The 27,152-nt window shown below is 35.2% G+C and overlaps 2 protein-coding genes, 1 long non-coding RNA gene, 6 other non-coding genes and 4 pseudogenes across 18 annotated transcripts; 11 read left to right on the top strand and 2 right to left on the bottom strand.

Annotated features, from left to right (window-relative positions):
- Positions 1–1,832: 1,832 nt before the first annotated feature.
- On the top strand, positions 1,833–16,274 carry LOC136205577 (uncharacterized). Of its 10 annotated transcripts, XR_010676008.1 has the most exons (10): positions 1,833–2,308; positions 2,404–2,494; positions 5,836–5,934; positions 10,101–10,424; positions 10,590–10,688; positions 11,000–13,583; positions 13,675–13,761; positions 13,838–13,931; positions 15,004–15,076; positions 15,341–16,274. It is a non-coding gene; the product is annotated as an uncharacterized lncRNA (long non-coding RNA). The 10 variants fall into 10 exon arrangements; XR_010676002.1 differs by having other exon boundaries at positions 11,000–13,761; XR_010676007.1 differs by having other exon boundaries at positions 11,000–13,761; positions 13,892–13,931.
- LOC136207877 (U1 spliceosomal RNA) lies at positions 2,100–2,259 on the top strand. The gene has a single exon (XR_010676962.1). It is a non-coding gene; the product is annotated as a U1 spliceosomal RNA (small nuclear RNA).
- LOC136207533 (U2 spliceosomal RNA) lies at positions 3,176–3,371 on the top strand. Its single transcript, XR_010676678.1, has one exon. It is a non-coding gene; the product is annotated as a U2 spliceosomal RNA (small nuclear RNA).
- Positions 3,668–3,834, top strand: LOC136207831 (small nucleolar RNA snoR127; annotated as a pseudogene).
- LOC136207830 (small nucleolar RNA snoR127) lies at positions 4,315–4,506 on the top strand (annotated as a pseudogene).
- Positions 5,445–5,640, top strand: LOC136207511 (U2 spliceosomal RNA). Its single transcript, XR_010676658.1, has one exon. It is a non-coding gene; the product is annotated as a U2 spliceosomal RNA (small nuclear RNA).
- Positions 10,215–10,375, top strand: LOC136207630 (U1 spliceosomal RNA). Its single transcript, XR_010676761.1, has one exon. It is a non-coding gene; the product is annotated as a U1 spliceosomal RNA (small nuclear RNA).
- LOC136207852 (small nucleolar RNA snoR127) lies at positions 11,258–11,339 on the top strand (annotated as a pseudogene).
- LOC136207510 (U2 spliceosomal RNA) lies at positions 11,695–11,890 on the top strand. Its single transcript, XR_010676657.1, has one exon. It is a non-coding gene; the product is annotated as a U2 spliceosomal RNA (small nuclear RNA).
- On the top strand, positions 12,170–12,331 carry LOC136207820 (small nucleolar RNA snoR127; annotated as a pseudogene).
- Positions 14,345–14,540, top strand: LOC136207512 (U2 spliceosomal RNA). Its single transcript, XR_010676659.1, has one exon. It is a non-coding gene; the product is annotated as a U2 spliceosomal RNA (small nuclear RNA).
- On the bottom strand, positions 16,167–17,923 carry LOC136205576 (uncharacterized). Its single transcript, XM_065996231.1, has 3 exons — positions 17,842–17,923; positions 17,183–17,340; positions 16,167–16,437 (listed from the first exon to the last, which is right to left on the bottom strand). Exons 1-3 carry the CDS (start codon positions 17,915–17,917, stop codon positions 16,306–16,308), a joined length of 366 nt encoding a protein of 121 aa, XP_065852303.1. The 5' UTR covers positions 17,918–17,923; the 3' UTR covers positions 16,167–16,305.
- Positions 17,924–20,329: 2,406 nt separating this feature from the next.
- On the bottom strand, positions 20,330–26,578 carry LOC136206377 (ATP-dependent Clp protease proteolytic subunit-related protein 3, chloroplastic). The gene is made up of 9 exons (XM_065997402.1): positions 26,145–26,578; positions 25,946–26,047; positions 25,334–25,456; positions 23,406–23,465; positions 22,064–22,160; positions 21,900–21,973; positions 21,101–21,154; positions 20,930–21,013; positions 20,330–20,835 (listed from the first exon to the last, which is right to left on the bottom strand). Exons 1-9 carry the CDS (start codon positions 26,433–26,435, stop codon positions 20,740–20,742), a joined length of 981 nt encoding a protein of 326 aa, XP_065853474.1. The 5' UTR covers positions 26,436–26,578; the 3' UTR covers positions 20,330–20,739.
- Positions 26,579–27,152: the final 574 nt, after the last annotated feature.

The raw sequence follows: 27,152 nt of genomic DNA on the forward strand, positions 1-27,152 counted from the left end.
CCGCTGTGTAAACCTTTTCTAAAAGAAAAGAAGTCAGCCTTAACGGACAAAATTTTAAATACTTCATATCCCCCCCTTGGAACTAACCTTGTCACGTTATACGGGACCAACAAGAAATGGCAACCTAGAAAGCCATGCAATAAGACAATCGAAAATTGTGAGAACTCCTACAGACTAAAAACTCCTACATGCCCATGTATGCATGCAAAACCATTATTGTTTCTAACATACATGAGACATGTGTCCAGAAAGGCGTTGTTAAAAACTGTCATTCTTACTAATCCACACGTGTATGACACGTGTCTGAAATCCAATACCTTGTAAGTAGGTCACCTCTGCAACCTCTGAGACATAAAACTAATGAGAACTAAAGACATGTCGCCCTCAGACTGGCTAGCACCTAGTGCCTCACTACGATTGTTTGATAGGTGGGGGACTTCTGATTGGGCATTTGGACCTTAAAGCCCAACAACGCTCCACACGGGAGTTAAGCCCACTAGTAGTATCATACGGCCCTTTGCGGCTACCTTAGGACCCAACTAAGGGACTACGACCTGAGGAGAACTAGGGGTAGTAAGGAGTTTTCTTGTCCATAGATCAAACCTATAAATATGGGCGCCTCATGCCACAATAAAGGATCTAGTTTCTCTCTCATCTCTCTCCCTACTTTAAAGATATGCTATCTATACTAAGTAATTACTAACTTGATCATTAGAGTGTATTTTAGGAACCGCTCTCGGCACAAGTGACCGTATACGAAGATAGAACACTACTCAATCCCAATATCTCATAATTTCATAAAATACTAATTTTGTATACCTGAGAGCGAGTTTACATTGTTGTAACCAAAAGTTCCAGTCTAAAGTTGTTTTCCTCAAAAGCTACAAATTGTAGCTTATACTAAAAGCAATTTTTACAACTTTCTTAGCTTTTAAGGAAAACGATTTTTCGTTTACCAAATATTGCTCATCTTTTAAGGTAAATAATTTGCATTTACTAAACGTTGCTTTTAGATGGAAAAGCTATTTTTTTAAGGTATAAAAAGACAATGTGAACCAATATTATGTTTGTTTAATTAATGTAGTTTGTTTAAATTGGACAATCTATAGTTTATATGAATTTTTAAATGTTTATTTTAATTACTAGTGATGCATTTTTTGTATTAAGTATACTAATATTTCATAGATTATATTTGCCTAAATTATATTATATGATAAAATTTTAAATTACACTGAAAAAAATATTATTTATAATTTAAGTAACGAGGAACATTTCCACAGAAATGCGGACGACGATAATTTTTTTTTCATTTTATCAAAAGGGATGAGAATGAGGATTCTCACTATACCCTTTGCAACCCACTTATTGAGTTTTTAGAACAACTTTAGTAGGATGTATTTGGGTGTAACTTTTATTAATTAGTTACAAACTACCGCTACGTAGCTTATCATTAAAGTTGGTGTGTTATCAAAGTTGGTAATAACCTTTCTCCGTAAACAATTGTGAGAAAAAGCATGGAGAGAAGAGTGAAAGGCAATTTACCTTTCCACTCCCTGTTGCTTTCTAAAAATTTATAATTTACATTCGATCTTTGATGTCATTTGAAGGATTTTTAATTCACATTTGGATATATGTATTGTCTTAATAATTGAAATAGTGCGATCATGGATCCATGTTACACGTATCAAAATATGTATGAGAGGTATTCCATTTAACACGATGTTAAAATGATCCTCCGACAATCTCAAAATAGGAAAAAAAAAAAAAACTTCTAGATCATCATTTTTCGTAGTTTCCTATAGTCACTTTCTCTGTCTGTCCTAACCAAAAAAACAACGAAATGATCTCACAGCAAAAAAAAATTCAAAGAAATAAAGTACTGTCAATGGGGTGGATTGGACTTAGATTGAAAACCTCCATGTTTGTCCCCTTAAAGAAATCATTATTCCTCCAACTTATTTTTAAATTTTAATTTCCAGTAGCCGGTCGTAACTCGTAACAGTGGCAGAAAATCCTTGAAAGCTAATCCCACATCGGAAAGCACGAGCAGGATAATGAACCAGCGAAGTATAAATGAGACTGAAGATCGAAGGAGAAACATACTTACCTGGACGGGGTCAATGGGTGATCAAAGAGGTCATGGCCTAGGGTTGTGATCTCCATTGCACTCTGGAGGGGTGCTTCCCTAAAGTCTCCCCAAGAGGGAGAGCTTACGTCATAATTTGTGCCAGTGGGGGCCTGCGTTCGCGCGGCCCCCTTCCAATTCCAGTTTCAGTTTTTTGTTCATCTAATCGACTTCATGTACAAGGTGAGTTTATGCTATATTCTCAATCTCCAAACAAAGGGTATGTTTTTTATGCTTATATTGGAAGTTGATTTTCATTATTTCTCGTTATCAATTAGGGATTCGATTTTCTGTTGGAGGCAATGATTATCTACTGGTTTCGTTGGCCATCTTTTTCAGCTTCTTCTTTCGTGCTGTCGACATTGCAAGGTAAAATTGAACTGGTTTTAGGTTATCATCAAATTTTGAACTCCCTTTGTTCATTATTATGTGTCGAAAATAAGTTTTTGTTTGGGTATATGAATAACTGGAAGGAAGGACTTATAGTTTCATTTTGTCCATGCTTTTGAAACTGAGCCACTTCAAAGTTCAAACCATGGAGATTAGATGCTTGTTAATTTGTTTTATTGATTCAACATGATCAAAATATTAAATTGGACATCCAAATGAGGTTACTTTGTTGTTCTTTTTGCCCTCAAACTGCGCAATCTTTGTCAATTATCATATCTTCTGAGGCACTTTAATGAGCTTAATGTGTTTAGTCCCTCCATAAGGCAATGCCTTCAAGGCTTGGGTTAGTTATTTCAGAGGCACATAGATGCTTCACTTAGGGATTGGTTGTTGGCTGACAAGAGTCATCACTGGGAATGTTGATTATTACTCCATATGGAGGAATCAGCAGATAAACTTTGCCTTAGATATGCTATTCAGCTGATATAATTGTTGTTTGATGGAAATACTTTGCCTTGGGTCTGCTATTCAGCGGATAAAATTGTTGAAAGTGAGTGAGGAAGTGTGTCATTTACTTTACAAATATCCCACATTGGAAAGAAAGCTCTTTGAGGACCAATAAGTGAAATATAAAGAGAGAAGCCTAACAATGGTAGAAGCATACCTTTCTCGGCCTTTTGGCTAAGATCAAGTGTAGTATCTGTTCTTATCAGTTTAATATTTGATATGTGGACCAACGGTCCACACGATATTAAATTAATTTATTTAGGGGGAAGTCCTATATTAATGGCTTGCCATTAGGGTCTTCAAGAGTTGCCATTGCGTTGCACTATAGCATTGGCCTGGCTCACCTCTCCAATTCCAGTTACAGTGTTGGCCTTTCTATATTGTTAGCTTTGGATTTTTAATTTGTTGACTTCTATTTGAAATAGCAGCAGTTTGATGTCAGACTGTTTTAGGGGTAAATTTGCTCACACAAGAGAGCCTCCCTTCATTGAGTTGGACTCTTTTTTGTGCTTCATGGTGTTCCATTTTATCTGTGATGCTAGAAGTTTAGGTCCTGATGAGGTTATTTTTGCTCTGTTTGCCTCTCAAACCACGCCATATCTTCTGATGCATTCCAAATGAGCTTAACTTTTTATTCCCCCATCTCTGGAATGATGTTATTTAGCCAAATCAGAAACAGATGTGCTCCATAAGGCAATGTCTATGTCATCAAGGCTTCGGTTAGTTATTGCAACGGCATGTAGATGCCTCTTGTGTAACGTCAACCAATAGTTAGATTAGATCACTTAGGGATTGGTTGTTTGCTGACCAATCATTATCCTTTGTTTGCTCTGCGGTTGTCTATTCCCTGTAATTTGATTGCAGTAATACCCAGTGGTAATTTTAGAACTACCATCAATTGATGCAGGTCAGTTGTGCGGGTGAAGTAATTGGGAGATGCTAATTTACTTCTCCCTAAACGTCTTCTATAACCTTTAGTTTTTCTCTATATAATGGCAATGTTGAGATTATTACTAAATATGTATGGTTGGTGAAGCTGAAGAATGATGGAACTTGCAATGTGCATTTCGTAAATTTCAGACTTGGGAAGTGAACTTTCTGTTTTGTTGAGTGATAAATAGTTCAAAGGTAGTTTGCTTTGTGATTCAAAGTATATAATCTTTTTTGTGCTTCATGGTATTAATTCAAAGTAATGCTAGAATTTTACATCCATAGAGTATTAATTCTATTTGCCCCTCAAACCACAGTCTTTACCATATCTTCTGAGGCATTCTAATTTTTTTGTTCCCTCTCTGGAATGATGTTATTTAGCCAAATCAGAAACATATGTGCTCCATAAGGCAATGTCTATGTCTTCAAGGCTTGGGTTAGTTATTGCAGAGGCACATAGATGCACATCAACCAAGCGTGTGATATGGTGCCTTATGTTATGTAGAAGCGCGTCCTTTGTTGATCACTTAGGGACTGGTTGTTTGCTGACCAGAGTCATGATGAAGTGTTGATTATTACTAAGGAATGAAGATAGAGAAAGAAGTTCAAAGAAATTATCAAAACTGGGACTTGGTTTTTGTTTTCATAATTATGAATGGAAATGCTTGATGCAATGTGGTTGTGTATTCCCTGTAATTTGATTGCAGTAATACCCAGTGGTAATTTTAGAACTACCGATACAGTCAGTTGACTGGGTGAAGTAATTGAGAGATGCTAATTTACTTCTCCCTAAACAAAATCACGTTGTGACTTATTGGGATTACGGAATGTATGCGTTAGTTCGTGGACGGAATGTGGTTGTCTTTTCCTTATAACCTATTCTAGTGTATGTTTTTTGGTTCTGTGTGAACTACCACTTGTGGATACAAGTTAGTTGTTTGGTTGAAGTGATTGAGAGATACTAGTTTACTTGTCCTGCTCTAGTTCATTAAATTATTATTCTGGACGTCTACTATCTGAAGCTTGATGCTTTGTTGACCCTTTGTTTGGCTTTGATACTTCGTTTCATCCATTCCCTTGTTGTAGAGCTATGTTCTCTCAAATTTTCAGGGGAATTTAAGTACCAGGGATGATGTTTCCATTATTATTATCCTTTGTTTGCTTTGCATCTTGCCAGTCTTGATTGTTTCTCTGTATGGAAAATTAGCCCTGAAGATTTCTTTGATGAATGAATATAAGCAACCAGCTTGCTATTTTGTTGTGAAGCATTATGGCCATCTTGATATGCAAAATGGTATTCAGAGGGATAAAATGGTTGTGTTTGATGGAAATACTTTGCCTTGGGTCTGGTATTCAGCAGATAAAATTGTTGACAAGGTTTAAAGTGAGTGAGGAAGTGCCATTTGCTTTACAAACATCCCACATTGGAAAGAAAGCTCTTTGAGGACCAAGAAGTGAACTATAAAGAGAGAAGCCTAACAATGGTAGAATCATACCTTTCTCGGCCTTTTGGCTAAGATCAAGTGTAGTATCTGTTCTTATCAGTTTAATATCTGATATGTGGGCCAATGGTCCACACGATATTAAATTAATTTTTTTAGGGGGAAGGCCTATATTAATGGCTTGCCATTAGGGTCTTCAAGAGTCGCCATTGCGTTGCACTATAGCATTGGCCTGGCTCACCCCTCCAATTCCAGCTATAGTATTGGCCTTTCTCGCACCTCGAGTTCTATCTTTAGAGCATTTGATTTTTTATTTGTTTGACTTCTATTTGAAATTGGAGCTAATAGATTGATGTCAGACTCTGTTTGACAGCGAATTTTTTGTTTGGGTATATGATTAGCTAAAAGAAGTTAATAATTTTCATTAGGTTTGTGAAACAGGGGCACTTCAAATCATGAAGATTTGATAGAAAAAGTGAGGCTGAAGCTACTGGGCCTCAGCAGTCACAAGAAGCAGAGAAAGCAAAATCCAATAACAAGGTACTCTCTTCTCTCTCTTTCAAGATATATAACAGTAACTATAACAATTTATCCTTAGACAAATGAATAAAATGACGTATCGATTGCCAAATATAATAACTAGAGTAAGATCTTAGATCTTGGCAAAAGCTGTTTATGGTACATAAGTTTTTGTAGTTAATTTTTGGTAGCATTAGCCAGCATTGTTACATTGTCTGGTGAATCTAAATGCAGCTAATTCATGTCTTGAAACGCATATGATCTTTGTTAACAGAGGAAAGGCACACTTGAGAAGCGGACTCAACCAAAGCCTAGTAATTCGTCAATGATGAACGAATCAAATACGACTTAAAAATACTATATGAATCCAACTCAAAGTTATTGGATTAATGTTTTATTAAACATATTACGAGTTATTTCTGGGTTGATACGAGATTGATAAAAAAAATTTAGGTTGGACTTAAGTTGACATACTAACTCAAAAATGATAAATTTTTAAAATTATTATTATATTCTTTCATGTTTATACATATTACTTTAACAATAAAAATTAACTCATAAATCTAATTAAAGTTTATATTCAAACCTATTAAACAAAATTAAATTCTTAATACACATTATTTTAATTATCTAAATAAAAATAACTCATAAATCTAATTAAAGTTTATATGCAAACATAACTAAATAATATCCAACCCATTATCAATTCTAACACCATTCATAGTTATAGCAAGAAATCAATTTTGTTCACACCTTAATCATAATTAATTCAAAGTACCACCTAAATCAATTTTGATACGTGGATTTCTAAATTTCAAATTCAACTACTGAGAGAGAAGAGGAAGTCGTTCTTAGAAAAGTATGATAGGAGACGGACAATGAGTGAGAGAGATATATATCGTGAAAGAAAAGAACGATTAGGGTTTCAATTCGAAATGGTGAGATGGACGATCGGGGATTTTGTGGTGAGAGATGGACGATAAGGGATTTTGTCATGAAAGAAAAGAAAACAGGTAAAAAGGGGGTTTGGTCTGCCTGCTGTGTAGTAGTAGAGATTAGATTAGTTTAGTTTTAAATTTAAACTTTTTGGAATCTTGTTATATGAAACGATGTGGAACGCGGTCGTTTTGTGTAAGGAAATCTCAAAAATCAAAATTAAAACCTATCCTATCCATCTTCTTCCTTGCTTGTACAACAAACTTCACCTCATCAACAATGTTGTCTTTGGTCTGTGATTTTTGGATGCAAACTCAAAAACTTCAAAATTAAAATCTGGGTTTTATAGCTTTTTAAATCTGGATGACTCAAATCTTGAAAAATTAAGCATTTAGAAAAAAAATATTAATTGAATTAATATTATGTTTGGTAGATTAAAGTACTTTTTTCTTTTAAATTCGATGATTTATAGTTTATATGAATTTTTAAATATGATTGCTGCATTTTGTGTATTAACTATACAATATTTTACAGATTATATTTAGATTGTGTGATAAAATTTTAAATTACACTAAAGAAAATGTTATTTAGAATTTAAGTAATGAGGAACATCTCCACGGATATGCGGATGTGAACAATTTTTTCTCCATTTCATCAAAAGATACGGGGTGGAGATTCCCCATCTAAACAGGGAAGTGGATTAGGGAGTAGTGCTCTACCCTTTACAACCCCACTTACGATAGTAAACGATGTCAAAATGATAGGCGACGATCTTAAAATAGAAAAAATTCTAAGGTTTAAAGTTGTTTAGAGCCACATTTTTCATGTAATAACATTTTAGATTTCTAAATCATTATTTTCCGAGTTTTCTCTATCTAAATGGTCATTTTCTCTATCCTAACAAAACAACAACTAAGTGATCTCACAACCAATAAGTTTAAGAAATAAAGTTATGGGCTAATTACAAATCTAGCCCAACTAAGAGGGGTCATTTACATATCTAACCCACTTTGCTTCCATTTTACCAAATTAGACAATTTCATCCACTTTGGACAAAATTACCCTTAGTTCTATTGATCGATGGATCGATTTCTGATATCAATCGTTAGCGATTTTTGAGATTTATGAAGTATTATGTTCAATTTTCCGTAAAAATGGTATGTTTTTAGCTTATACGTCTACTTCTCTCGATGATCTTGCCTCTTTCTTCATCTATAATGGTATCGTTGAAATTTTCTCAAATTTCCACCATTTTCTCCATTGTTGTCGCATTTGTGACGAAATTTGTTGCATTTCGTCACAAATGCGACAACTTTTGTCGCAGATGTGACTGCGACGAAGTGCGACAACTGTTGTCGTTTTTGTGACGAAATGCGACAAATTTCGTCACAAATGCGACAACAATGGAGAAAAATGGTGGAAAATGATGGAAAATATAGTAAATTGAAATGATACCATTACAGATGAAAAAAGAGGCAAGACCAGCGAGAAAAGCAGGCGTATAAGCTAAAAACATACAATTTCTACAGGAAATTGAACATAATACTTCAAAAATTGCTAACGATTGATATCAGAAATCGAAGAAGATGAACCGAAGAAGAAGAAGAAGATGAATCGATCAATAGAACTAAGGGTAATTTTGTCCAAAATGGATGAAATGGTTTAATTTGGTAAGATGGAAGCAAAGTGTGTTAGATATGTAAATGACCCATCTTAATTGGGCTAGATTTGTAATTAGCCATAAAGTTATTTAGAATATAATTTTCATCAACTTTAGAATGTAGGGTCATCTGTATGGATGACAGAAAAAGTTCTCTACGTCCCAAAAGAACAAAAATATCATCATCCTCCAAAAAAAAAACACGGTTAACGAGAAAGAACTTCAAAGCTGAAAGGCAAAAGAAACAATCATAGTTAGATGGCCTATTTATAATCGATCGTGGAAGGCCAATCGTAGCTCGCCTTTATTAGCTGCCTTTAAATAAGGACGGTTGACGCTTCAAAAAATTACCCGACACGCTTGTAAAACCATTATTGATTCTGATATGCATGAGACACGTATCTAAAAAGGCGTTATTAAAACCGTCATTCTTGCTAATCAATGCGTGCAAGACACGTGTTTGAAACTCGACACTCCGCAGTCGCTCGCATCCGCAACCTCGGACACATAAAACCAACGAGAACTGAAGGCATGTTACCCTCAGGGAGACTAACACATATTTTTCACTATGATTGTACAATGGGGAGGAACTTCTAATTGAGCATTTGGGCCTCAAAGCCCAGCAACAACGCTCCATATAGAATCTAAGTCTACTAGCTAGGTGAAAGTGCCTTCCGTAGTCACTTTAAGATCCAATTAAGTTACAATGGCCTGAGAGAACAAGGGACATTAAGGACTTTTTTTAACTATAACTTAAACCTATAAATATGGATACCTTATCCCATAATAAAAGACACGATTTCTCTCTCATCTCCCTTAATTTAAAGATACGCTCTCTGTACCATGTGATTACTAAGGTGATTGTCAAAATGTATTTATGGACATCTTTTTGAAGAAGTCAACAGTCCAAGACTTGTTTAAAGTTGAAAAAAAAGGCAGTTGAGTTACTTTTAAGTTGGATTTTAAAATGGCCTAATACACAAATAACTCTCTAAACTTTGTCTAAATATTGCAACTGCCCTTCTCCCCTCCCCCATGAACTTTGAATTGTAACAACTTATTCTTCAAACTTGTCCAATTATAAAACATAACCCATCAAACTTGTTCAATTGTAAACATAATCTCAAATTACTGACATGGACTGCAATTGAAGAAACACATGAAATACAAAAATTGCAACGCTCGTGGAGTGTGATAATCAGATCTTTAGCGTGATACGAATCCGAGGAAACGTTTTTACGGTTGCTTCAAGTACGGGATAAAAAAATTCCCAATTTGGGGTTATGTTTTATAATTAGATAAGTTTAAAGGGTAAGTTGTTACAATTAAAAGTTTGAGGGGGCAGTTGTAATATTTGGATAAGTTCAAGCGGTTATTTGTGTATTAGGCTTTTTAAAATTGATAGTTAATAAGGGCAAAGTTAGGGGGTCAAACTGTAGTTTAATTTCTAATCATAAAAGTAGTTTTGTAAATGGGGTGGATTGGAGTGAAGGAACGGAACTTCCCATCTTCGTTTGTCTTTAGAATGAAAATCTCCATTTTTGTCCCCTTAAAGAACTCATTATTCCTCCAACTGATTTTTAATGTTCAGTAACTCATAATAACAGTGGAAGAAAAGCCTAGATAGAAAATCCCACATCGGAAAGCACGAGGAGGATAATGAAGCAGCAACCGCATAAATGAGACTGAAGATCGAAGGAGAAACATACTTACCTGGACGGGGTCAATGGGTGATCAAAGAGGCTCATGGCCTAGGGTAGTGACCTCCATTGCACTCTGGAGGGGTGCTTCCCTAAAGTCTCCCCAAGAGGGAGAGCTTACGTCATAATTTGTGCCAGTGGGGGCCTGCGTTCGCGCGGCCCCCTTCCAATTCCAGTTTCAGTTTTATCTTCATCAAATCGACTTCATGTACAAGGTTAGTTTCTGTTATATTTTAAGTATCCAAAAATGGAAGTTGATTATTATGCTTATATTGGAAGTTGATTTTCATTATTTCTCGTTATCAAACAATGGGTGGGTTTTTTGTTGAACAATGGGTAGGTTATTGGTTCATTAATCATTATTTCTCGTTATCAATTAGGGATTCAATTCTTTCTGTTGGAGGCTAAGTTGAGGCAATGATTATCTACTGGTTTCGTTGGCTATGTTTTTCAGCTTCTTCTTTCGTACTGTATGCAAGGTAAAATTGAACTGGTTTTGAACTCCCTTTGTTCATTATTATGTGTTGAAAAGAAGTTTTTGTTTGGGTATGTATATGAATAACTGGAAGGAAGGAGTTATAGTTTCATTTTGTCCATGCTTTTGAAACTGAGCCACTTCAAAGTTCAAATCATGGAGATTAGATGCTTGTTAATTTGTTTTATTGTTTCAAAATAATCAAAATATTAAATTGGTCATCCAAATGAGGTTTTAAATTGGACATAATTAGATTAGATGCTTTTTTTTTCTTTGTCAATTATCATATCTTCTGAGGCACTTTAATGTGTTTAGTCTGTAACGACCCGGTCCGAAGATGGTGGCGCCGGGGTAGAAGGCCTGAGCAAGGAGCGGCCCTAAGGGATGGCGATGGGGCAGGAATGAACTGAATCCCACATTGGAAATGGAGAGGGAGTGATTGAGGCTTATTAGTAAGATGAGAATCCAATACATGCAGACGCGTTTTAAAGCCGTGAGGCCCAATGTGTTGGAATTGGGCCAGAGCGGACAATATCTACATGGTATTGGACCAGGATGTTACATAGTCCCTCTCTGGAATGATGTTATTTAGTCAAACAGAAACAGATGTGCTCCATAAGGCAATGACTTCAAGGCTTGGGTTAGTTATTTCAGAGGCACATAATAGATGCTTCCCATGTAAACTCAACCAAGCATTAGATATGGTGCATCACTTAGGGATTGGTTGTTTGCTGACAAGAGTCATTATCTTTTTGTTTGCTCTGATATACTGGGAATGTTGATTGTTACTCCATATACAGGAATCAGCAAATAAACTTTGCCTTAGATATGGTATTCAGCTGATAAAATATGGAAATACTTTGCCTTGGGTCTGGTATTCAGCGGATAAAATTGTTGAAAGTGAGTGAGGAAGTGTGTCATTTACTTTACAAACATCCCACATTGGAAAAAAAGCTCTTTGAGGACCAAGAAGTGAAGTATAAAGAGAGAAGCCTTACACTGGTAGAAGCATACCTTTCTCGGCCTTTTGGCTAAGATCAAGTGTAGTATCTGTTCTTATCAGTTTAATATCTGATATGTGGACCAATGGTCCACACGATATTAAATTAATTTTTTAAGGGGGAAGTCCTATATTAATGGCTTGCCATTAGGGTCTTCAAGAGTCGCCATTGTGTTGCACTATAGCATTGGCCTGGCTCACCCCTCCACTTCTAGTAATAGTATTGGCCTTTTGATTTTTAATTTGTTGACTTTTATTTGAAATAGCATACTTTGAATTTGCTCACACAAGAGAGCCTTCCTTCATTGAGTTTGACAACAGGGGTAAATTTCTTAATAGATTGTGATTCAAAGTATATATAATCTTTTTGGTGCATCATGGTGTTTTTAGGTCCTGATGAGGTTATTTTTGCTCTCTTTGCCTCTCAAACCACGCCATATCTTCTGACGCATTCCAAATGAGCTTAACTTTTTATTCCCCCATCTCTGGAATGATGTTATTTAGCCAAATCAGAAACAGATGTGCTCCATAAGGCAATGTCTATGTCATCAAGGCTTCGGTTAGTTATTGCAACGGCATGTAGATGCCTCCTGTGTAACGTCAACAAATAGTTAGATCACTTAGGGATTGGTTGTTGGCTGACCAGAGTCATTATCCTTTGTTTGCTCTGGGGTTGTCTATTCCCTGTAATTTGATTGCAGTGATACCCAGTGGTAATTTTAGAACTACCATCAATTGATGCAGGTCAGTTGTCCGGGTGAAGTAATGGCAATGTTGAGATTATTACTAAATATGTATGAAGAAATGCAAATGCCATTCCTGAGAAGCATATAAACATGATAACATTGTGTATTACAGAAATGCAAGTGTCAATTCGTGGATGCAATATGGTTGTCTTTTCCTTACGAGTTAATTTTAGTGTATGTCTTGTGGTTCTGTGCGAACTTCCGTTATTTGATAAAAGTCAGTTGTCTTGTAGAACTTGAAGTGATTGAGAGATACTAGGTTACTTCTCATGCTCTTGTGGCATAGTCCTTTTTGTTATTTATCATCCTTTTTAGTTTATTTATTTATGATGGTAGGCTATTGCTTTTTGCATTTCTGGGAAGTTGATATTCGATAATCACTGAACTCTCTTTATCAATTAGGATTTTGATACTTAGGCCTGATTGTTTACTGCACATGCTTTGTCATTTATGTTTCAGCTTCCTCTTTCCTTACTAAAGGCAGTCCCGAGGCATTCCAATAGGTGAAATCGCGGAGATGCCTTTTAGGTTGTTGTATGTCAATCTCTAAGTTGTTTATACTAAGTTTGATGATTTTTAGGCACTAAAAGGAATCTTAGATCCATGGAACCTTGGAGTCTGATAAAGAATGTGATAATGGAATAAGAGGTTAAATTGGGAATCGAATGACATATGGTTTATCGGCTTAGCTGGAGTTTGTTGAGAGAGAATACTATAGGTTATATATGTGAGAGTTTAGATTGTCAAAGACATCCTTTGGGAATTCAGTTAGTATTCAGCTTTATGCTTGGGCTATGGAGTTTTTTCCACTGACAGTTAGTTTAGGCAGTAGATCTCTCTATTGATTCTATTATTAGATCTCTCTATTGATTCTATTATTCTGTTCCTTGTGTTTTTCTATTCTGTTTGGTTGATTTTTGTTGTTGGGGAATATAATTTCTAGTTCCAATTCATTAAGCTCAGTTCGTTTTCTATTTTAAATGTCTTTGTATTGCGTTATCCATCAGGGTATCCATGAATGAATCCTTGCTTTTCATGGAAGAATACTGCTTATTGTAATGTCTGAAATGAACGTGTGATTGCTGAGAAGCTATGTTGCACGGACAATTCTCTTTAGTGGCGTTCCTGCATTTCATGTCCATGTCATTTTCATGTATGCTTTTGTTTGAAGGCTATTTTATGAAGGCTGTGTTTTAGAAATAACATTCTGATGTCTGAATCGTTTCCATGCACGTGCAACATAGAGAGAGAGCTTACGTCATAATTTGTGCCAGGCCCCCTTCCAATTCTAGTTTCAGTTTTATGTTCATCTAATCGACTTCATATACAAGGTGAGTTTATGCTATATTCTCAGTATCCAAACAATGGGTGTGTTATTTGTTGAACAATGGATGGGTTATCAATTAGGGATTCGATTCTTTCTGTTGGAGGCAATGATTATCTACTGGTTTCGTTGGCTAGGTTTTTCAGCTTCTTCCTTCGTGCTGTAGAACATTGCAAGGTAAAATTGAACTGGTTTTGAAACTCCCTTTGTTCATTATTATGTGTTGAAAAGACGTTTTTGTTTGGGTATATGAATAACTGGAAGGAAGGAGTTATAGTTTCATTGTCCATGTTTTTTGTTTGAGTCATTATCTTTTGTTTGCTCTGATATACTGGGAATGTTGATTATTACTCCATACTGAGGAATCAGCCGATAAAACTTTGCCTTAGATATGGTATTCAGCTGATATAATTGTTGTTTGATGGAAATACTTTGCCTTGGGTCTGCTATTCAGCGGATAAAATTGTTGAAAGTGAGTGAGAAAGTGTGTCATTTACTTTACAAACATCCCACATTCCCACATTGGAAAGAAAGCTCTTTGAGGACCAAGAAGTGAGATATAAAGACAGAAGCCTAACATTGGTAGAAGCATACCTTTCTCGGCCTTTTGGCTAAGATCAAGTGTAGTATCTGTTCTTATCAGTTTAATATCTGATATGTGGACCAATGGTCCACACGATATTAAATTAATTTTTTTAGGGGGAAGGCCTATATTAATGGCTTGCCATTAGGGTCTTCAAGAGTCGTCATTGCGTTGCACTATAGCATTGGCCTGGCTTACCCCTCCAAATCCAGTTCTATCTTTAGAGTTTTTGTTTATATTTTGTTGACTTCTATTTGAATTATCAAAGTATTGGTTGGTATTTGAGCTAATAGATTGATGTCAGACTGTTTCAGGGGTAAATCAAAAGGGCGTTCTTTCATTTCATTATATCATATTACGATTCAGTGTCCATAAATTTGCTGTGCTTCATGGTGTCAATTGTCTATGTCTTCAATCAAGCATTAGATATGGTGCCATCCAATGTTTGATCATTTAGGGATTGGTTGTTGGCTGACTAGAGAAGTCATTATCCTTTGTTAGCACTGTTTGTCTAGGTGAAATTGCAGAGGTCGGTGTTTTACAAAAAACTTGAAGTTGTTTAAACTCCCTTCATTGATTTGTAGGCATTAAAAGGAATTTTTTGTTTGGGTATATGAATAGCTAAAAGAAGTTAATAATTTCATTAGGTTGATGTTTGTGAAACAGGGGCATTTCAAATCATGAAGATTTGATAGAAAGTGAGGCCTGAGCAGAGAAAGCAAAATCCTATAACAAGAAGGTACTCTCTTCTCTCTCTTTCAAGATATGTATGGTTAGTAACTATACCAATTTATCCTTAGACAAATGAATCAAATGATGGATCGATCGCCAAATATAATAACTAAAGATCTTAGATCTTAGCAAAAGCTGTTTATGGTACATAAGTTTTTGTAGTTAATTTTTGGTAGCATTAGCCAGTAATGTTACATTGTCTGGCGAATCTAAATGCAGCTAATTCATTTCTTGAAAAACTAAGAGTTATGCATATGATCTTTGTTAACAGAGGAAAGGCACATTTAACGAATGAAATACAACTTTGGATTATGAGTTGGATGATACTTTTCCAGGTCCTGAGCCTCAATCAGTCAGACCCAAGAGGCCAAAGAAGAGTGTAAATGAAAATCTTTGAACCAGCATTTACTGCTACACCCATAGTTGATTCAGCTCAACTTTCTTTGAGTTTGGTCTTGCACATACAAATACATTAACTTAATGGCACAACAAAGTAACAAAGATAAATATTTAGAGCTTCAACTGCAAGTGTTACTTGGTGGATTAATCAGAAAACGCTGTAGATTCAAGACACAGGTGATATTTAGTAGACTGCGTCGAGTCCTGATACTTTTGCTAAATAATCAGAGATGGGGGATTTGGCTGGGAGTTCAATCAACTCAACAACACTGCATATATAATTCTTTTGCTCCCATTGATTATTCTCAAACTTTACTCTTGGAGCACAGGCTGAGTTTTACCTAGTTATAATGTTAGAACTACCATCAATCGATATAGGTAAACGTCTCTATAGCTGATTTTTTAGAGAGTTAATTATAGGGTTGTCATGTGATAATTGTGTCACGTTATTTATAATTATAGAGATGCTTAGAATAAGAACTCTTCAAGTCGATGTCGAGATGAAGGACGGATGTTTTTTTGGTGCTTTGCTAGTAACTTTTTCCATCCTTCTATGGAAATTTATCGATACTTAATCTAATTAAAAAAAATAAATAAATTCAGTATATATATATGTTACACTAAGACAAATTAGTTTTTAATTGAAGATTAAATAAAACAAAACAAATTAGAGTTGCCTAACTAAAAAGAGAAATTCTACTGTGTACTAAAAAGAGAAATTCTACTGTGTACTCTGAGAATAATGTATTTATTTCTTAACATCAATTTCTTATGAAGTCGATACATCTCTTTTTGATTGGTCGGAATATTATTACTACATGAATACAGTAGAACTTTTCAACTAAAAGGGTCTTCAATTTGATATGAGAAAGAGTTGAGAGTTGAGTTAGGAACAGAGCTTCCATCTTGATTAGGATTAGGTCTAGCATACATCTTAAACTCGCCTAACTGCTTTACTCTGTCATATGCCTGTTTTCAACCAAATTAGTTAATAAAAAAAATTAGTTTAAAGATTCATAAACTATACTAAGAAAATAAGGGCAAACTATAAAAATAAACATTACCATTTTATATCATTACAGAGATGTTTCTGTGTAAATCTATATCATGGTTCGGGCTTGGCAAAGAAAGTTGATATCATGTCTTGACCGGTATAGATCCGCTAAAGCTCACCTATTTCTAAGACGGGCTTGGAATTTATAGAAATTGGATGTGCCGACTTGGTCTGATCCGTCATATTAATATTAATTAATAAATTTATATTTAAGTATACATTTTAATTTTTATTATAAAAAAATATTTTTTTAAATGGGCTTATTTGGGTTGGGAGTTGAGATTGGAATTTAAGCCCGATCGAGTATGTCTAAATTAATAGAGGACTTAGCAAAACATGTTCGATTCGATCGAGCCCAGTCCATGAACACATCTACTCCTAACATATAAAAGCATTTTAAAACATAAAAATAATAATTAAATCGGCTCAAATTTCTCTTATTCACTAACGGTTTTAGTGAGAAGGAAAAAGTCTTTCTTTAGAAAACCAATGTTTGTAACCTTTGAACTATGGGAATGTCATTATAAAAGTGTGAAACAATAAAATTCATTTTTATACTTATCCCAATAAATAAATTATTTAAAAATAATGTAAATGGGTTAATTTATATATTTTATAAAAAAAATGCATAATCTTGTAGAATAAGTAAAGTACAGGTACCTTGTGAAATTTTGCCTTGAAGCAAGTCTTGTGATCATCCATAGAAGAATGAATGAATTCATGAAACTGAATCTTTAGCTGAGAAACAAGGCTTTCATTCTCAAAATTTCCTTTTTGACAGAAAGATTTATTTGAAGCTTGAGCAGAATCCATAATTTCTGCCATATGAATATAACCCAAAAAAATGTAAGAAAAGTAAAAATATTCATAACATATTATAATTTCCATGGACAATAAAATATTCCAAATTTAAGGATTTCCATTAAAATAATTTCAGAACAAACTAAAAAAATATTATTTTACGAATTTGCAAAATCATTCATATGGTTTAAAAATTTGTAAATACATGTGAAACTATGATTTTTTTTTTTTTTTTTTGTATTTATCCCATAATTTTATATTATACAGTTTAATCTAAGTTTAAAAATTAAGCATCAATTAAGAGGAAGAAAAAGAAAACATATGGCAAATGCATATCCAGAACACTCACAACCAATAAATTGAAAAAAAAGGTAAAATAATTTTATTAAGATTTTTTTTTTTAATTTTAAGAAAGTAGTATCTGCTGGAATTAGAACTGACATTGAAGAAATTAAAAAAAAAAAAAGAGCAGAAATATTGGAAATTAGAAAATTGTAAATGAAAAGAAGTTTAATTACCTTGAATGAATTGGTAGAGAAAAGAAGAAAGTGGAGTTGTGTGTGAATATGCTAATGGAGTGAAAAAATAAGACATATAAATAGCAAGGTAGGTTATTTTTGTCTTGGGTAATAAGAAACTTGGCCAATACGCACAATTTTAATTTGTACAAAACTATCCCCTAAAATGCGTAAAAGACCTTTTCTACTTTTTATCTATCTTTTCTTTTTATTAGTGTTATTTTTTTTTTTTGGTAGAAAAGGAAAAGAAAAACGAATAACAACAAACTACCCAGGAATTAGCCTAGGGAAGCTAACCCCAATCCTATCTTCTAAGAGAAGATGAGAGATGAAACTAGGGGAAACAGGAAGGGTAGTAACGCCTAACGTCCCTTCATGGCCCGCCGCCGCCAAGCGATCAGCAACACGATTCTGCTCTCTAAAAATGTGTTTGAACTCTACGAACTCAAAGGAGGAGCAAAGCCTTATAATAGCTTTGATGAGGTTGCGACTGTTAAGACCCATAGAATGATTTTCAGAAATCATTTTGATTGCTTCCAAATTATCAGACTCCACAGAGAGCCTCTTAACACCCAGCCTTTTAGCAAGATTGATTCCAGTAAGAATAGCCCAGAGCTCCGCAGAAAAGGAAGAACCCAACCCTAAATTCTGGGAGAACCCAGAAAGCCAGACGCCCCCTACATCTCTAAGCACACCTCCAGCCGCAATCTTACCGTTACTGAGGCAGGAACCATCAGTATTCAGCTTCACAACCCCCTCTCTTGGCCTGCTCCATCCCACGAGATGGACATCACAACACTGAGAGGCTCTGGCAAGGGACTCTCCTTTGAAACTATCGATAATAGAGAAAAGTTTTTTCGAGAAGAAATCAGCTAAGTTTGTCATAAAAACAGTTTTATCTCCAAAAATCTCCTCGTTTCTCCATTTCCAAACTTGGTGACAGATAATAGCAAAGAAAATGTCACCATGCTCCATGTATGGAAGCAACTTTCCTCTAACACCATCAGAGAACCAGTCGACCTCAGAATGTGCCATGAAGGAAGAGAAAATATGGTGTGGGAGAATTTTCCTCCAAATCTCTTTACTGTTATTAATTTGCTGAAAATTCTTTAAAATAAAAATTATCAAAATTAAAACGATTTTTTTATTTAATTAAAGGGAAATTTATATAGAAATTCATTTTTTTAAAAAAAATTATCTACAATTATATCAAACTAATAAATAATTATTTTTAATATATTTTAAGAACTAAGATTTTTAAATTAGAGTATCAAATCATACTTTATTTATGAGATTTATAAAAAAAAGTGATATATTTAAAATTAATTTTTGTAGTATGTTTTTTTATGATAGGGAGGCAAAAGCCCTAAACAAAGACAGGAGTCATTCGGGAAGACGGATGTCCTGGATGTCTATAGGAGGCTCCTCACACTCGTGGAAACACAAGGACAACTGTCATGCGTAGTTAGCCATCCAATCAGCAGCCCTATTGCCCTCGCGAAGAACATGGACCAGACTCACCTCCCAGTTACGGTTGTAAATACTTCGACACTGCTCAATAAGCCAATAAAATCTATGATGGCTCGTCCCCTCCACCGTAATCATCCTAATGACGCGGACAAAGTCAAGTTCAAAAATAACTCTTCGATACCCTCTGTCCCAAGCAACATGCAAACCGAAATACAATCCCCATAACTCACCTAGCCACATGCCGGACTCATCGTAGAACACACCCCCCCCCCCCCCCCCCCCATTGCTAGCCCGAGGTTCCTCTTCTAACCGGTTTGTACCACCCGACTGAACATTACAGAATGCAACTTGGAACCCACTTTATCTACCGTTTTAGGAACTCGGTCTTATCCGGACACCAATCCCCTGATTGATAAAAAAAAATCCTACTACACCGCCACCTCCAAATCCACCAAATAATAGTCACAAATTTAGTTTGCTACTCACTATCCAGAACCGCCTCCTTAGACAAACAATTCCTCTAAAGCCAAACCTCCAAGTTGTCAGTAAAGAAAACGGTTTGAGCTGTGACACCAAAAGAAAAAAGATTTTCACACTATTTATAATTAATTATGAGAAAAAAAATTTGAATTTTGTCAAATCCTATGCATATATAAAATTAGGAGTAAATTACATCAATTGTCATTGGAATTTAGGATCAGTTTTAAAATGGTCACTTAGTTTAATTCCCATGGAGACATAGTGGGAGGTGAAAATGGAGATCCTAGTAAGGCGAGAGGAAAAATCCCGCCTTGAGATTTTTTTTGTGCCCCATATGGAAATTCCCGTCTCAATTGGAACAAATTCCCTTCGGAAATGGGAAATCTTCGTCCCATTTGCAACCTTTTTAAATAAACATTTTAATCTCATACTCCATTTGCAACCCTTTTAAGTAAGCATTTTAATCTCCGCCCCATTAAGCATTTTTCCTACTATAGATGTCTTCTAAATCTAATCAAATTCTTAAATGTAACAAAGGTTCAAAGAAAAAGAACAATTGGGCAAAATAAGGTAGGACCTGGATCCAGTTGAATGAAGAGGGGGGCATATGATTAGATTGGAATCATCTGCAGCTCCACCAATTTCAACCCAATCTTGTTAACATTCCTGATATACAGAATTGCTATTTGCTATTAGTGTACATTACATACCCCTTTTATCACCTTCAACAGATTTTTAAGTATCCATTGTTACTAATACCCAAAACAATGTTCTGCACGACACCCAGTATTACAGCACATTCTGTAAACGCTACCATATGCCTTGCAGTAAAAACACTAGACCATCAACAAAGCGAAAATGCAATTGCAGCTTCACAATGCTGACCACTCTGTCCTAATCCCACGGACCGGCATCATAAGTAGCATTACACGTGGCTCTTTGTTGTCGCTAAAAGGGATCTGGAATTTTGATTCCGGCCAACCTGTCCCATTCTTCCGGAGGAATAACTTCCGACATTATCTTTTCCTGACCGCGCCAAAGTACCTGGATGCAGTATTTGCAGTTGAAGTAGTTAACATACACAAACATGATGCAGGTATAGAACCAATGTGTGTATTTCATATGATTATGATCTTACTTTGTCGATGACCCCGAATTCTTTAGCTCTCGTAGCGTCCATATAATACGGTCTTTTCATCACGTTAGCCACGGTCTCCACAGACTGATGAAGAGAAATTCTTGAACATGTTATCATATCTAATTCATTTTAGTACTTAATCGAAGGGAGAAATTAATAAACCATACTCACATTTCCAGTGTGCTTGGCCAGAAGTTCAACCAGGGTGTTCCTGTTGGTTACTGCCTGCAAAAAGTAAAAATAATGTCAAGTAGAAAAAAAGTACAAAAATATGCTGAGATTCTAATTTTCAACATCTTAAAACAATCATTCAGTATTTTGAATGTATTAAAACAATCATTTGGAAGCCTTCTTTCATTGCCACAAATTTATACTTGAAACTGCGGATAAATTACATTCATAGCCCCTGAACTATAGCGTTATAAACATTATGGCCCTTAATCTTCATTTCTTAACATAAAGATCATTGAACTTTACAATATTGTAACATTAAAGTCCAAATCAACAAAAAAACCGGTTAAGAAATAACGAAATGATGACCTGCGCAAATATGACTACGTCATTGACTCTCTTTTCTTATCCATTTTACCATAAATTATAGTAAGATACCTAATTTTATCCTCGTACAATTCTTTCCTTACATTGTTTATAGTGACATGGATAAAAAAAAAGAGTCAATGATGCAGTCAAACTTGTCCCGGTCATCACGCGGGATTTCTGTTGATTTCGACTTTAATGTTACAGCAATGTAAAGTTTAAGGACTTTTATGTCAAGATAATGAGTTGAGGAGCCATAATGTTAATAGGACTATAATTTAGGGGCTATGAATGTATTTTACACAGAAACTGCACCATGAAACTATGATTGTGAAGCTGCTTTTAGAATCTAATAGACAATAACACAAGAATATAAACACTGCTGGGTTTCCTTATGACTGATATTACAACAAAAAAAAAGAATTTCACTAACCTCTTGTGCACGTATAAGAACATCACTAGCAGATATTAGTCCTGAAGATGGAACCTTAGGCTGCTGGATCATGGCTGGAATATAATTTAAAAGAGAATGCAGCATCAAAAAACAGTATTTTTAAGTATAAAATCCAATAATTGTGATCAGTTAACACTTTGTACCTTTTGAATGCGGCATCATAAATCGTTTGCCTGGTGTTCCTGCTGCAAGTAGAAGACAAGCCTGACCGATAGCAGCCCCAACTGCCACCGTATGTATCTGTATGAGCAACAATAACCTCAATAAGCAGTCACAGAGCAAACCTACACAGGGGATTTCTTCAACGGAACCAGGAGAAACATCCTAACAGCAACTATGTTGCATGGAAACAGAAATTAAAACTGGTACAGAGACAGATACCAGGCAACGATATTCGTCAAAAAAAAAAAAGGGAACAACAATGTGGAAAAAATATCCGCGTAAATGATAAAGCTATAGTAGTATATTTACAGATTTTGAAATTATAAAGGATGCATTAATAAATTGTTTTACATATAAAATGAAAACTATTACATACAAGTTACATAAGATGGAAAGAAGGGAACTTCTGTTAATTTTGAAAGCTTGAATGATTAAGAAAAAAGTTATGAACTTGATGATTGGTACATGATGAATTGATTTAATAGCTCAGTTAATGCGTTGGTCCAACTATGGAAATGCAATTGGTTTTAAGAAACGAGTTTTTGATTTTCTTAAATTACATAAATGTGATCTGAAATATGAAATACAAGTTTCTGAGAGTTTTAATGTCCAAAACATTTTGGAAATGTGAAAACTCTTCAAAATCAAAGATCCCATGCAACTTAGACAAGCTGGTGATAAAATATTACTCCATCCATTCCCTTATATAAGTCATTTTAGTGTATTTCACACAAACTAAGAAATACAATTAATATAGAGTCAAATTAATGAATTTACATTGGTTAACTAAAAAAAATTCTCTCTCATGTCATGGTTGGGGAATAAGCCTTGGAATGTTCAAAAACACATGGACCAAGACAAAAAATTTAATGCTTGGACCGAAAAACTAAACAAAAAATTCTTACAATACTAGAATGACTTATAAAAAAAAAGGGCGGCCCGGTCGCACTACGCGTCCCCGCTGAGCGAGGGTCCGGGGAGGGGTCCCACCACAAGGGTGTACTGGGGGCAAGCCTTCCCCTGCCAATTTATTTGGCAAGAGGCCGCTCCTAAGACTCGAACCCGTGACCTCTTGGTCACACGACAACTTATATTTGGGGAAAAAACTAATTTGCTAGAATGACTTATATAAGGGAATGGAGTTATAGGCATAACACCTTCACAAAATTGTAGTCAAGATTGAAATCAATAAAAAAAAAAACAGTTATTGACTTGGCCATATATGCTAAAAGTATTATCACCCAAACATTCTTACTTCACTGCATTGACATCACCACCACCAAACAATGAGAGACCAAAATAATTTTGCATGAGATGACTCACCTCATTTTTTAATTGCATCATTGAATCGTAGATAGCAAAACCCTCTGTTTCCATCCCCACCTGAAAAATGAACAATTTTGTAATTTTCCAAGTGAAAGCGTTGCAAACAAATCAGCAAAAAGCCAAAAGAAAAAATATGTATATCTCCACATATGATCTATATCACTGGTTTGGCTCTAGTTTATTTTGAGAAAAACTGAAATTCTCAAACACAATACCAAACAGTTATTGTTAATCAATTCAATCTTTTATTGTAGGTGCCTATTGATTGTTAAGCTCGTAAAAGGTTTTCCACTGTCAAATAAAGATTAAATGAAGATTCTATTGTGCGCCTGTATTTTCTTCTCTCATTTTGATCAACTTTCTACAGTTCATAAAAATTGAAACACATACAATTGGTTATAGTTAGTAGTGTGCTTCAAAACGTACTTATACTTCGCATTATTTTTTGTTAAGAATAATGTTTGGCTCTGAACTGCATTCAAACCTATTAACGTTCCCAATATATTTGTTAATTACTAGTAATGTACTTCAAAACACACTTATACTTTGCATTATTTTTGTTCAGGGTAATGTTTGGCTCTGAACTCATTTAAACCTATTATGATAAAGTTCCTAATATGTTTGTTAATTTGCAAAAAACTAGTCCAATTTTAATTTTAAAATAAAGAGTTTATATACAAGAATGAGGATAGGAAGTGGACAAATACACTAATCCTTATAATTGGTTCATTGATTGCTCCTAAAATTCTTCTATTGCAACTAGCTATGTTCAAATATGTTCATACTACAACACTCCGCCTCAAGCTGGAGGGGTAACAACTACGCCCAGCTTGTTACAGATTAGGTGACCCGGTGAAACTTTAGTGAAGACATCAACTAGTTGTTAGGTGAGATGAGACCAAAAGAAGTGATCGGAGACTAGAGGAAGTGAGTGACTGCTGAAGAATAAGCCACTATATTATTTATATTAGCCCAAGACAACAGTGAGGATGACCTTATCGATCAGCCATTAAAACAGTAATGTTAAAATCCAGAAATGAACTTTACCCACAAAGCTGTTCACTAAGGTAAAAGAAGTCCAAACACGAAGAAATAGGGCAAGCTTCTGCAAAGGTTGCCAACCATTGAAACGGAACTCAGTCTTTTCCAAAGAACTGAGTACCAAGAAGAAACCACCATTATGAAGAGAGGGCACCAACCATCCAAGAAGAAATCAATTAAGGGAAAGGAGTACAATGATCCACACACAAAGCATGAGTATAAAGTCGACAACCCAAGAAAAAATTGGCTTAAGATTATTGCCAGAAATGGAGGGAAAATACTAGAGGAAGTGATTGGAGTCCAAGAAGATCTTGGACATGCCACCATGCACTGAGAATCTGGTCATCTTCCAAGGGTTGTGGTAAAAGAAAACAAAACTCCAGAAAAACTGGAGCTAGAGTGGCTGCTCTCTAGGGAAAACCCGAAATCCAGAAGCTTAATAAGGCTCTAATACCATGTTAATTTGGGAGAAAACTACTACATTCTATATAATTGGAAGTAAAGAGTTTATAAACCAAAATGAGGATAAAAAGTGGACATATATACTAATCCCAATAAATTGCTCCTTTGATCGCTCCTAAAATTCTTTGACTACAACTAGCTATGTGCACATTTATTCATACTATAACAATGTTAAATAAACTAATCAAACTACTTGGCCAGGATAAATCGAAAGACATCATTGAAGGGTAAAAGCATGGTAAGCATAAAACACGGTGTAAAAAATGAGGTAAGTGCACAAGGCTGCCCCCGCTGTGTGGTTCCAGTGGAGGCTAAACAAATTCAACCACCAGAAAGACTGTAATTAATAAACACATATGTTGAAAGTATGTATCAAATTCAAATGTTAAATAATAATTCGCAACACCATATGTGAATCTTACTGTTTCTCCATCATCACGAGTTGTTCCTGTGGAATTTATGTACAGATATATTGGTTCTTTGGGATCCGTCCACTGCAAGTACATCAATTCTGCAACGATAAGCTCTGTGACTGCAGGCACCAACTGAAAGACACTTCTGTTAATAAATTTTTAACAAAAGCCACAATGCAAATAATTCAAAACAATAGGTCTTAGTATTCTTGGTAGCTTGGACTGAATCTGAATTGCTGCAATCTTTAAGAATTACATATGCAGTTCCAGATTAGATAGATAAATTATCATGAACAATACCATAGAGGATCAAACCAAGGATACAAACAATGAATCACCAACAATAGAAAGGATCAAACCAGCCATCAGAAAGATAATGACAGCCTTTATGTCAATCTTCACACATATCAAGTGGAATTTACTATTGTTCAATATACTGCTTAAAACTCAGACTACTCTAATTTCACCTTACACAAGTTGCCACCAATCAAGATTCATTTTATTATATTCATTCAATTGCAAAGCACCAAATCATCACAAGATTCTTTGAACTGCATTTTTTACATATATCCAAATCCAACCATTTAAAATCATCAGCGAATCTCAAAACGAAGAACTTACAGGCATGCCAATGTAAACTATCCTTCCGTGAAGTAGCAATGAAGGTAAATCCGGTGGTGGCTTCTTAGGCCTGTGCTCATTGTATGACACTGACCTTTCCACCTGATTCAACCAATGAATCAACAAGCATAAGAACAAATTATCAAACAGGAAAAAGAAAAAAATACTAATCAAAATTAAAGTTAGCTTGCAGTCTTACTTGTGCAGGAGTGGCCATGAGCTGAGGCGAGTCGAAGATGTCAAGATACGGTGGCGACTCAGAACTTACAGGCCGTTCGAGAAGAGTTTCGGGTGAATTCGCAGCAACGGATGCAAGCCTTGATAGGAAGGGGTCTTTAGGGTTTAACGGAGGCATGGGAATTTTAGCTGAATTTCTTGCACCGATTGAACAACAATTGATTCTGAGATTTCTATTTTTGACTGAATGAGAATTATGAATGGAAGATGGTATGGAATAGTTCATAGGCAGTGCTCGTAAGCACGTAGCCATAGCTGTTTGGCGATTTACAGTTCCGTTTCGGTCTGCTGTTTACTGGTAGGAATTTGAAGGCCACAGTTCGTGGAATGGGAGTTTTCAAGAATGGAACAGGTTGGGGATTGAGGGTGAAATGGTGGGCCGGAATGCGGGTTGGACCGCCGAAACGTGGCTCGGTTTATTTGAATGAAATTGGATGTAGAAAGGCTTAATACATCATTTGCTACCTGAACTTGTCCAAAATGGTTGATTGGCCCTCTAAACTTTCAAAGTGTCTCGATAGCCCCTTGAACTTATATAAAATATTCAGTTAATCCCCTAAATTTGCATAAAATATAATCAATTGATCATTCGATTGTAAAAAAGTAAGTCAAATGCAGAAAATATGTTACATGTATCTTAGAATGTTATTACATACATCACAGAATAGATTAAAATATGTTAAAATAGAATTTTTTAAATCTTCCTCATTTAACTTATTTTTTTACAATTGAGTGATTAATTGATTATATTTTATGCAAGTTCAGGGGGCTAACTAAACATTTTATACAAGTTCATGGGACTATCGAAACACTTTGAAAGTTCAGAGGGCCAATCAACCATTTTAGACAAGTTCAGGGGCAAATGATATATTAAACCATGTAGAAACGTTGTCGTACTAGCCAGAGGTGGTGAAATTTTTCAAGTGGATGCTTAAAACTCGAATTAATGGTCAATTTGGACCCTAAAGTT

Source organism: Euphorbia lathyris, chromosome 9 (genome assembly GCF_963576675.1).
Source record: "Euphorbia lathyris chromosome 9, ddEupLath1.1, whole genome shotgun sequence".
Classification (NCBI taxonomy): Eukaryota; Viridiplantae; Streptophyta; class Magnoliopsida; order Malpighiales; family Euphorbiaceae; genus Euphorbia; species Euphorbia lathyris.